General features: G+C 47.8%; 2 protein-coding genes across 2 annotated transcripts; one reads left to right on the top strand and one right to left on the bottom strand.

Moving 5' to 3' along the window:
- Nucleotides 1-613: 613 nt before the first annotated feature.
- On the top strand, nucleotides 614-1,870 carry sstr1a (somatostatin receptor 1a). Its single transcript, XM_007893367.2, has one exon. The coding sequence runs from the start codon at nucleotides 744-746 to the stop codon at nucleotides 1,845-1,847; it is 1,104 nt and encodes a 367-aa protein (XP_007891558.1). The 5' UTR covers nucleotides 614-743; the 3' UTR covers nucleotides 1,848-1,870.
- Nucleotides 1,871-3,196: 1,326 nt separating this feature from the next.
- Nucleotides 3,197-5,959, bottom strand: LOC103178598 (C-type lectin domain containing 14A). Its single transcript, XM_042338118.1, has 2 exons — nucleotides 5,063-5,959; nucleotides 3,197-3,285 (listed from the first exon to the last, which is right to left on the bottom strand). The coding sequence occupies exons 1-2, from the start codon at nucleotides 5,907-5,909 to the stop codon at nucleotides 3,197-3,199; spliced, it is 936 nt and encodes a 311-aa protein (XP_042194052.1). The 5' UTR covers nucleotides 5,910-5,959.
- Nucleotides 5,960-11,748: the final 5,789 nt, after the last annotated feature.

The raw sequence follows: 11,748 nt of genomic DNA, 5'->3' as shown, positions 1-11,748 counted from the left end.
GATAACGACAAACAATGCGAGTGATTGATTGAAATCTGCACGAAAAAATATATACCTGCGGGAGGGGAGGGAAAGTATCCTTTGCGATCGATTTAATCATCAGCCTTTTGCAGCATTAAGAGGTGGTGATGGTAAGCACTCTTGTAATTTCGGAGGGAGGAGATCACGATAAAGTGCTTCGGGAGTTGGATGATGGCTGAGGCTGACCTCTCTCTTGGTGTCTCTGACTGACAGCAATGCAAACCACAGTTGCTTTGGTTCCTTGTACACGTAACGTCAGCAGCTGCTGACGTTCAGCTATTCATCATTCAACCCACTGAAGGACAGCGTTTAATCCGTCTGTGGACAGGACTTGCACGGTTTCCCCGCGCACAGTTCCACCTGCTCGCTCGCCAGTTGTTTCTCTCTAACAAACACACACACTCACATCACCAGTTCTCTCTCTCTCTCTCTCTAACACACACTCACATCATCAGTTCTCTCTCTCTCTTTCTCTAACACACACTCACATCATCAGTTCTCTATCTCTCTAATACACACTCACATCACCAGTTCTCTCTCTCTCTCTCTAACACATACTCACATCACCAGTTGTCGCTCTCTCTCTCTCTCTCTCTCTAACACACACACATATATATATATACTCAGGGCAGTGAGAATGCACAAAAAGGAGAAACATAGCTTCGGAGAAACGCCGTTCAGACTGTGAGCGGACACGGACGAGGACTGATCAGCACCGCAAGATGCTGCCCAACGCCACCGCCGGGCACCTCGCCACGATGGATGGCACGGACGCTGCCAACCTGACCCAAAACGGGACGGCGAACGGCACCAACAGCAGCGCGATCCTGATCTCCTTCATCTACTCGGTGGTGTGCTTCGTGGGGCTGTGCGGGAACTCTCTGGTGATATATGTGATCCTCAGGTACGCCAAGATGAAGACAGCCACTAACATCTACATCCTCAACCTGGCCATCGCCGACGAGCTGCTGATGCTGAGCGTGCCTTTCCTGGTGACTTACACCCTGTTGGGTCAATGGCCCTTTGGATCGATGCTGTGTCGCCTGGTGCTCAGTGTAGATGCCATCAACATGTTCACCAGCGTCTACTGCCTGACCGTGCTGAGTGCCGACAGATACATCGCTGTGGTGCACCCCATCAAGGCGGCTAGTTACAGGAGACCCACCATAGCCAAAATGGTCAACTTGGCGGTCTGGCTGCTCGCCATCCTAGTCATCCTGCCCATCATCATCTTCTCCAACACGGCCACCGCCTCTGATGGCTCGGTCACTTGTAACATGCAGATGCCAGAACCCAGCACTCGGTGGCCCGCCGTCTTCGTGGTTTATACCTTCTTGATGGGCTTCCTCATCCCCGTCACTGCCATCTGCCTCTGCTATATCCTGATCATCATGAAGATGAGGGTGGTGGCGCTCAAAGCGGGCTGGCAACAGCGCAAGAGGTCGGAGCGCAAGATCACGCTGATGGTGATGATGGTGGTGACTGTGTTTGTCATCTGCTGGATGCCTTTCTACGTGGTCCAGTTGGTCGATGTGTTCGTGGGCCAACAGGATACCACCATCAGCCAGCTCTCTGTCATCCTGGGCTACGCCAATAGCTGTGCCAACCCCGTCCTGTACGGTTTCCTATCGGACAACTTTAAGAGGTCCTTCCAGAGGATCCTGTGCCTGCGTTGGATGGACAACGTGGCCGAGGAACCCATCGATTACTACGCCACGGCTCTCAAGAGCAGAGTTTACAGTGTGGAGGACTTTCAGCAAGACCACCTGGAGCAGGACAGCGTGTATCGCAACGGGACTTGTACATCCAGGACCACAACACTGTGACCCTGACTGACCCCCCCACACCCCCCCACCACCACCACTACCCACACCCGCCCCACATTCCTCTCCCCTAAACCTACACAGTATGTAGCTAGAAGTCAACCCATCCCAAATCCCAAATGTCCGCTTGCACTGTCTCCCATCTTGATATGTACTATATTTATTTATTGATAGAACAAACCTGTGTGTTTCTGTGGCGTGTTGTATCAGGGATTGTCCCCTCAATTGATTTCTTTATTTATCTATCTATTTATTTATGAGACAAATCTGTGTTTTAGTGGCGTGTTTCTCCATGGATTCCCCCCCTGACACCCACCCCCCCTCCCAATTATGTGGCTTAAGGCTGTAACAACACACCTCCACTCCCCCCCCCCCCCCCCCCCCCCCCCCCCCACCCACACACACACACACACACAGACACAAACAACACCAATATTGAGATTTGGGGTGATTTCACTATTTGTCTGTAGCTCAGTGTATATGTATGTGTGTATGTGTGTGTGTGTATTTTGTTATTTCCACTTTGTGGCCACGTTAATGTTATTGTCTGTGCCTGACAGCCGCGCTGTATAACATTTGACCAAATGTAAAACAATTTTTTTTTGGAGGAGGGACAAAAGTAATCCGGTAATGTTTGAAACGTCAGTTATTGTAACTTTTAAGAGCACCCAACCCTCCTCACCCCACCCCACCCCCCACCCACCCCTCCCCTCCCCAACCCCCACACACTCTCTCCCCCTTCCCATATGGCGAGATCAATTCCCTGTGTATTTTATTGATAAAAGTATTAATAATACGCGTGGCTTCACAAAAGCGAGAGACATTAAAAAGCAGATGGTGGGAATTTGGTGTGTGATTGTGTCTCCCCCCTCCCCCCTCCCCCCCCCCCCCCCCCCAGCCTCCCACTTCCCTTCCCCCAAGGCGTTAAGTGAATTTAGGGAACTACAGTGCAAATCTTTCAAGTGTTCAGCAAGTGGTTTAATTACCATTAGGGAATGTGTCGCTGTGTTTCCCACCTTCCTGTTGATCTGTGAGTGTACGTATACGAAACGACTGACAATTCACGTAACTTGTTGCGTTTGCAATAATCCAGAGCTAACTCCACGACCCGGTTTCAGCAATGCCTTTCGCACGGAGTGTTTTTTTAATGTTAACAGGAATATGGTTCAAGCGTTGAGAAAGGGATATTTGCAAACATTACACGTTACACGTAGGAGCACTTGGTTAAGGATCTGCTAGAAATAGGAGACAGAAAGTTTCGTTTTTTTAAAAGGGAAACGTTTACAACAGATTTTTAAGATACAATGGGGCACCAGAAACTCTTAACATCTAATACCACGACGGTTACAGATTTAACTGCCGCTCAGATCTGTTTTGATCAACAAAAAGTAGAGCAATTCCTGTTTTAAAACAACATGTGGCTGGTAGGTTTCCTCGGCAGCTGTGTTTAAGAACAGCAGACACAAATCGTTTAGAAATCACACCGGTATTCCTTCGAAACCCCGACTTGGCTGCTCGCACCCTACGCTGGGACAGTGTTACTGAAACATTATTCACATTGAATACTTTTGGTCACGGCGTTGAATCAATGACAATGAAAGTCCCATTAAATGTCCCCAACAGAATGCGGCAATTACTTGCTTTGTATGTGGGCGTAATTTAATGTGGTCAGGTACAGGTTTTGAAGTGAGATGAACAATAAGGATTTGTTTAAAATAGTGTAGATGTTTCTAGTTTTAAACATCCCTCAGTACAAATAAGGCCCAGTTGATCACAGGCGGTGTTAATATACTATTGCTCGTTGCTGTACCTGCAGTTATTTGGTGCTGATCAATAGTGGTAATTCTGCAGTCGGATAAATGACACTCTTTAAGCAAGTTTGCAGCACTGTAAAAAGGTTCAAACTTGTGTCAGGAGATGGCTTTAGTGTCGCTAATTATTTCATTGCTTTTCAGTGGAAAGATGCGAAGCTAATATATCAAATGCAAGATAACAGTTTTCCTGCTGTACAAAACAAAACAACAGTAACTGCATGACACAATTCCTGGAAACCGTGTCCATCCATCAAGTCACGGTCAACATGTCCACTGGGTCTTCAACTGAGGCAGGTTTGAGCAAATTGTCCTTCCAACGTTGATTTTCTCGGGCGGATCAGTATTTGCTCACGGCCTGAAAATCCTGGTCATCGTTAAACAGAATCGTTAACATTGTTAAAACCCGGAATTGCTCTTTGCTGTTGTTGATGTTTTTTTTTAAAAAAAAAAAAAAAAAATTCGGCCAAAAAAAAAACCCTGATCGTTTAACTCGAACGGATAGGATCGACTGGGAGGTCCTCCTCGTGGCCGAGATCTCTCTCATTTGTAAGCGAATACCGACCCTCCAGGTCAGAAGACCGACGTTGCAACTTGACTTGACCCCCAAAAAGCCTTCGGGACGTCCTCTCTCGACATGAGTGTTGTTGTCAACAACGTGTTGTTGTCGTTGTTAGTAATTAACGAATCGCTTAATTGCAAAGTTTTTTTTTCCTCCTCCCCCCCCCAAAAAAAAATAATAATGAACCCCTGTGCTGTCGTTAAGCTGTAAGTTTGGTGGGACGTGAGGGTGACGCTTAGTCCGGTCGGTGCTCTGCAGAGTCGCTCAGCTCACCGTTCGCCTGGGGAGGGGAGGGGAGGGGGGGGGGGGACCCGTGGCTGAGGTCCTCGCTGACCGGCGAGGAGGGGGTCGCCTCCGCGCGGCGGTTCAGGTCGGCGGCCACCGGTGCCGATCTGTCGGTCCGGGTCTCCGGGCTCCCGGCCGCTGCCCGCGCCGCGGGGTCGGTGCTGCTCACCTGCAACAGCGGTGAGCTCCGGTCGCTGGAGGGGGCCGCCTCCCGGGGGGGCTGCCGCTTGGCGCCCGGTTTCCTGAAGCAGCACTGGAAGATCGCCACCACCGCCGCGATGAGCAGCACCAGCACCGACAGCCCGATGAGGACCGGGACGAACAGCCGGTTCGGGTGGCTCGGGGCTGCTCGATCCTGGCCGGAGGCGGTAGGGGTCGGGGTGGCGCCCGGGGGACCCGCCGGACGGGGCGGGGGTGGAGCTGAGGGTCGGGTGTCTGCTGCTGCTGCTGATGATGATGATGGAGGAGGAGGAGGAGGAACGGGTGCAACGCTGGTTGAGGAGTTGCCTCCCACAGGTTCGGTGCCGGGCGACGCCTCCCGTCCGAGCTCAGCCACGCACCGACCTCGCCCCGGGTCCACCGCGAAGCCCCGACCGCAGTGGCAATAGTAACCCTCAGCCCCGTCGAAGCAGCCGTGCGGGCACCGACCGCGCCCCGTCCCGCACTCGTGGCACAGGCCGGCGGGGCTGTCCCGGGACCACCCGAGCCCCGCCTCCCGCTGCTCGCATCGCAGTGCCACGGAATGGCCGTTCGCGCACGAGACCACAGCCACCGAGTCCCGGGGCAGTCCCGGGGCCGGCGCCGGGGGGACGGCCCCCCGCCGCCCGGGTCGGGGCGCGCGTAAGAAATCCGGGTACCCTCGGCCGCCCGCAGGAGCGGACAGGTGCCCGGGGGGGGCGGCCGCCGGGACCTGCAGACGAAGCCGCCGCGGGTCCTCCCGCACTTGGAGGAGCTCCACCCGAACCCGAGCCGGCGCTGCCTTTCCAGGCGGACTTCCAAGGACACGCACAACTCGTGCGTGCAGGTGGTCGGGGGCTCCCGGGCCCAGGCGCTGTAGTTGGAGGCGGCGTCTCCGCTGAGCCACGCGTAGCCACGCAGTCGCCCCTCGGGGCTGGAGCAGGTTTTGGCCCCTTTGCGGAGTCCGATCCACAGGCTGAGCGGGTACTCGGCGCCCGGCGCGCTCAGGAGAAGCCGTCGGATGGAGTCGGCCTCTCGGGGGCTCCTCATGCTGGTCAGGACCCCCTCTCTCCTCCGGCACATGTCCGCGGCCTCCCCGAACGACACGTGGCCCCACTGCACAGCGTAACAGTTCTGCCCATCGCAAAACCTCTCGCTCGCGGCCCCGGACTGCGACCCTGAGGCCGAATGAGTCCGCAGCCAAAGCGAAATGAAGAGCAGAGGAAACATATTTCGTTCTCTTCTTCTTCTTCTTCTTCTTCTTCTTCTTCTTCTTCTTCCCCCCTTCCTCCCTCCCTCCCTCCCCTCCCCCTCCCCCTCCTCCCCGTCCCTTTCCAAAGAGTTTGCCTTTTGCACTGCTTTCTCCCACTGACCATCCGCAACTAAATCAAGTTTTGTCCGAAGTTCACTCCTACTTCCTGAATTGTAATATCTCAAACTAAAACACGCCTTTGCCAACAGAGGAAGTCTGATAAGGATATTTATGATTTGCACATGGTTTAGTGTTTGGGTGTTTTTACAGACAAAGTTATGGCTAAGAAATTAGGAGCCTCCCCCCCCCCCCTCCATCCCCACACACACACACACACACACCATATCTACTAAACTCCTGCCTTAAAATAACTTAATTGATACCCAAAACACTGGACTTGGCCCAAGCGCCTTTTCCTCATGTGAGAGGTTGAGTGTGTTATATTGGGCAGAGCTTAATCCTGTTGGTATGTGGTTTTAGAATAAATGCACCTTCCCTCAGGTCTCACCAGATAGAAGCTAACCGTAGAGACATCACGCTCAACCTCACAGACACCAGCTAACCCCACACAAAGTAGGGAATGAAAGTCTCAGGCCTGCATGATTGTTGGATACCACGCTGAGCGACAGCTTCCACTGAGGTCCGAGAAATCTTGAAGTCAAATTCTGAAAGGATATGTTTTCTGATTTGTTTTGTAGAATTTGTAGCCGGCACAGACACGATGAGTTTGTGGCCGGCACAGACACGATGAGTTTGTGGCTGGCACAGACACGGTGAGTTTGTGGCTGGCACAGACACGATGAGCTTGTGGTTGGCACAGACACGGTGAGTTTGTGGCTGGCACAGACACGGTGAGTTTGTGGCTGGCACAGACACGATGAGCTTGTGGCTGGCACAGACATGATGAGTTTGTGGCTGGCACAGACATGATGAGTTTGTGGCTGGCACAGACAGTGAGTTTGTGGCTGGCACAGACACGATGAGCTTGTGGCTGGGACAGACACGATGAGTTTGTGGCTGGCACAGACAGTGAGTTTGTGGTTGGCACATACACAAGCTTGTGGCTGGCACAGACACGATGAGCTTGTGGCTGGCACAGACACGATGATCTTTAACATCAAATTGACAACAACAACCTGGATTTATTCAGTGCCTCAGAGTGCTTAACAATGGAGAGCACGACATCGAGCCAGTGAGAGGGGAAAGGTGATTGCAGGCATGGTCAAAGAGGAAGGTCGTCAGGTGTGATCTGAAGACAGGCAGGAGTAGGCAAGGCAAAAGGTTCGAGGCAGAGATTACCATAGTTTCGGGACGTGGTGGCTGAAAGCACGGCCAGAGATGGTGCATAAATCAATAAACATTGATTCTAAAATCAATTAGAAAAGAAGTGAAGGGTTTCAATTATTTTTTGAGGGGTGGGTTGGGTGAAAGTAGGCCTGATGTCTTATACATGCAGAAACCCATCACTATACTCAAGAGAGTATCAACACTAAACAGAGTTCGGTGTTATTTATAGAGGTGTGTGAGCTGCAGAGAACAGGAGACAATGGAGGTCAGAACCCTCAGACATAACACTGGAAGAAAGAGTAAGAAAGAGAATTGGCAGATAATGCCAATGTGAGCTGATACGAAGCTTTACTGCACTTGGAATGTGTACAAAATCTCCAGCAGTAATTATAGTCCATCTGTAGATTTCCTTTGATGAGACAAATTGAAGTTGACATATGTAAAATGCCCACCTCACATCAGTGTACATTTTGTAATAAGATTACACGAGGAAACAAAAACTCAGTTGTCTCCCCATTGCCTTCATTTTATCTCAAGCAGGAAATGATACAGAAATCAAATATCATCCACACAGAAATCCATTCATTATTTTATAATAATCAGTGAAAGCAGGGGTTTTGCACCAAGTAGACTTTTTGTATTGTGGGTGAATCCTAATAAAATGAATGATGTGAACAGACTATAAAGAATAAGTTGAAATAATTAGGAGCAAGCTTTTGGCTGTTCCAGTGCAATACAATACAAATGTATATTTATACAGTGCCTTTCATGTCAGGAAGACATCACAAAGTGCTCGACAATGGCAGCTGATCAGCTGGAACAGAGGGAAGTTGGGATGGAAAAGATGACCAAAAGCATGGTCAAAGAAGCAGGGAACAAATTGGAGGGATTCTGAGATAGAGTTCCAGAGAATGAGCGCAGGTCTCCCCACTGATGGTACTTATGCACGGATAATACCAGGGATATAAATGCTGAGAGAACACGAGCAATTATGCAGCTGTGCGTGTGTGTGGTGATGGAGGGTGGAGGAGGGGAGGGCGGTGAAATCTAGATTTTTTTGAGCCTTTAGGAAAGTCATCTCATGAAAAGATATCAAAGGACTTCTTGTGATTTTATTAGAAAATAAAAACCTAAATGGGGTAAAGGAGCAAAGGGATCTAGGGGTACCATACAGAATTCACTAAAAGTAGTAAACCAGGTTAATAAGGCCATAAAAAAAGCAAACCAGGCACTGGGATTCATTTCTAGAGGGATAGAAATGAAAAGCAGGGAAGTTATGGTAAACTTCTATAGAACCTTGGTTAGACCACACTTAGAATACTGTTTGCAGTTCTGGTCCTCACATTATAGAAGGGATGTAGAGGCACTGGAGAGGGTGCAAAGGAGATTCAAAAAGGATGATCCCAGAACTGAGAGGTTATACCTATCAGGAAAGACTGAACATACTTGAACTCTTTTCTCTTGAAAAGACGAGGGTAAGGGGTGACCTGACAGAGGTCTTTAAAGTGATGAAAGGTTTTGATAGGGTAGACATAGGGAAGATGTTTCCACTTGTGGGGGAGACCAAAACCAGGGGCCATCAATAGAAAATGGATCAAATAGGGAAGTTAGAAGAAATTTCTTCACACAGAGAGTAGTGGGAATGTGGAACATGCTACCACAAGGAGTTGTTGAGGCAAATAGTATAGATGTATTCAAGGGAAAGCTAGATAGGTACATGAGGGAGAAAGGAATAGAAGGTTATGCTTGAAGGCTTAGTTGAGGAAGAGCAGGAGGAGGCTCATGCCGAGCATAAACACTGGCATAGACCAGTTGTGCCGAATGGCCTGTTTCTGTGCTGTGTATTCTAATATATTCTAATGTGATACATTGTAAATTGGGCTGTACAGCTGAATTAAAATCAATGTGTGGAATCAGATTGAGGGCTCCGCTGTGGTTTGAATTAATACACCATGTATGGTGGTTCTGAAGTTTGATCCTCAAACTGTTAAGGAAGGTCGGGTAGTGGCAAAGGTGATTGGAGGGACCTGAGTGGCCCTGAATTTGAGAAGATAAAAAGCAGCAGAGGTTCATTGTATTGAATATTGTCCAGTGACCCTTGTATCGATATCTGTGGTGAGCACAGCATTGTTGTTGGCCAAGTATCTGTCTGTAGTCAAACAGCCTGGTAGCACTACCCATCTGTGCTGACTGCATGAACAACAACAACTTACATTTATATAGCGCCTTTCATACCCAGGGTCTCAGACCGCTTGAATAGCCACTTGTGTAAAATACTGGAGAGCTGCCTTTGTCCACAAACATTGTACTGCAGCACAAGTCACTGTGTTCAGGAGAGGGGGCGGGAAGTGACTTTTAAATCTCAACTTGATGTTCATACATTCCTATTTGCACACGGAAACAATTGATCTTTTTAAAGAGGAGACAAACATGTAGATTTTTAAGCTGCAATACCCCTAATTTTACTGACAACATAAAAATGTGTGGGAGGTTAATTGCATACGTGAAATAGAGTGGGTATGAGGATTCACTATTCATTCTCTAATGGAGCCTACAGATATGTACTGATTAGGAAGCTGATGGCAATTGTAGTTTAGAGGAAATATTAGCTTGTTAGCTTGTGAAATGAGCTTCCAATTGAGCTGTAAGCTCGGTCTGCAGATTCAGATGGTAGCATGAGGGGGCATAAGGTGGGATGCATGACAATATGAGAATAGACGAGATTGAAAAGTTTGGATCAACAGTGTACATTAGAATATATTAGAATATACAGCACAGAAAACAGGCCATTGGCCCAACTGGTCTATGTCGGTGTTTATGCTTGACATAAGCCTCCTCCTGCCCTTCCTCAGCTAATACTTCAAGCATAACCTTCTATTCCTTTCTCAATCATGTACCTATCTAGCTTTCCCTTAAATACATCTATGCTATTTGCCTCAATAACTCCTTGTGGTAGCATATTTCACATTCCCACTACTTTCTGTGTGAAGAAATTTCTTCTAACTTCCCTATTTGATCTATTTGATCAATTCAAACATCTTTGAATTGCATCCACTTAAGTGCTAAAATGTTTTTTTTAAATCCTGGAAATCATAGCACGGAAAGAGGCCATTTGACTCATTGAGCTGGTTCTAGCTCCTCCCAGCGGGACGACCTCCTGACGTGAAAGGCGCTATACAAATGTAATTTGTTGTTGAAGCTAACAACTCTAATTTCTATTCTCTACTCCATCTTATGTTCTTTTATATTCCTCTTTAACTATTTAGTCAATGATCTAAGTATGGTCTTGGCCTCAATAGCTACTTGTATAGAACTCACTTGTGCAGTATTCTTTGCAAGAGAGAGACCTGGGTTCGATTCCCAGCAGGGTGAAACCTTGGGCAAGTTTCCTTACTCCACACACCTGATAATAATCCCTCAAAAAAAATAATAAATTGGTCATTTCAATCCACGACTTTTTGTGGGACACTGCTGTGCGCAATTGGCTACTGCTTTTCACCCACAAAGTGTACAGTCAATGCACTTTACAGTCTATTCTGTGAAGTGCTTTGAGACGTCTAGAAGACGTGAAAAGCACTATATCAAATGCAAGGATTATCATTATTATTATTATTTGTGACTATTTTATATTGAAAGCCTCTGGTTTTGGTCTCCCCCACAAGTGGAAACATCTTCCCTATGTCTACCCTATCAAAACCTTTCATCACTTTAAAGACCTCTGTCAGGTCACCCCTTACCCTCCTCTTTTCAAGAGAAGAGTCCAAGTATGTTCAGCCTTTCCTGATAGGTATAACCTCTCAGTTCTGGGATCATCTTTGTGAATATCCTTTGCACCCTCTCCAGTGCCTCTACATCCCTTCTATAATGTGGGGACCAGAACTGCAAACAGTATTCTAAGTGTGGTCTAACCAAGGTTCTATAGAAGTTTACCATAACTTCCCTGCTTTTCATTTCTATCCCTCTAGAAATGGACCCCAATGCCTGATATGCTTTTTTATGGCCTTATTAACCTGCATTGCTACTTTTAGTGAATTGTGTATGTGTACCCCTAAATTTCTTTGCCCCTCTACCCCATTTAGGTTTTTATTTTCCGGGATGTATGTGACTTCCTTATTCCTTCTACCAAAATGTACCATCTCACACTTTTCTACATTTAAATGCATTTGCCATAATAATCTGTGTGATTAAGTTAGATAAGTAACATGGAGATGCACACTGTGAAAAAATAACACTCAGGTTTTGAAGGATTAATGTAGCTAGTACTCTGCAGTCAAATCGTAGAGGTAAAATTAGGCATTACAGCTATGTCATCCAATACAATATTAGATGATCTCTGACACTGCTAGCAAAACCAGAATGAGCAGAACACAAAGGAAAACCTCAGCAAACCTCTTAGTTCTTGTCTAATTCTCATCAGCATTAGAAAGAGACCAGAAACACGAGGCAGTACATATAATAGTGATGCCTGTTTGAGTACCAACCACATGGAAACCATTATCAATTAAGATTATGAAGTTGTCTCAGCAGATA

This window comes from Callorhinchus milii, unplaced genomic scaffold (assembly GCF_018977255.1).
Source record: "Callorhinchus milii isolate IMCB2004 unplaced genomic scaffold, IMCB_Cmil_1.0 Scaffold9, whole genome shotgun sequence".
In the NCBI taxonomy this organism is placed as follows: Eukaryota; Metazoa; Chordata; class Chondrichthyes; order Chimaeriformes; family Callorhinchidae; genus Callorhinchus; species Callorhinchus milii.
Note: the sequence above shows the minus strand (reverse complement) of the source record. Positions and strands in the feature narration are given on the sequence as shown.

What these genes read in the sequence shown, in the direction of transcription:
- LOC103178598 (XM_042338118.1), bottom strand. Translation starts at nt 5,909, where the DNA reads ATGTTTCCTCTGCTCTTCATTTCGCTTTGGCTGCGGACTCATTCGGCC. An exon ending in GTGGACCCGGGGCGAGGTCG is followed by an intron (nt 3,286 to 5,062) that starts GTGCGTGGCTGA and finishes TCTTAAACACAG; the next exon opens with CTGCCGAGGAAACCTACCAG.
- sstr1a (XM_007893367.2), top strand. Translation starts at nt 744, where the DNA reads ATGCTGCCCAACGCCACCGCCGGGCACCTCGCCACGATGGATGGCACG.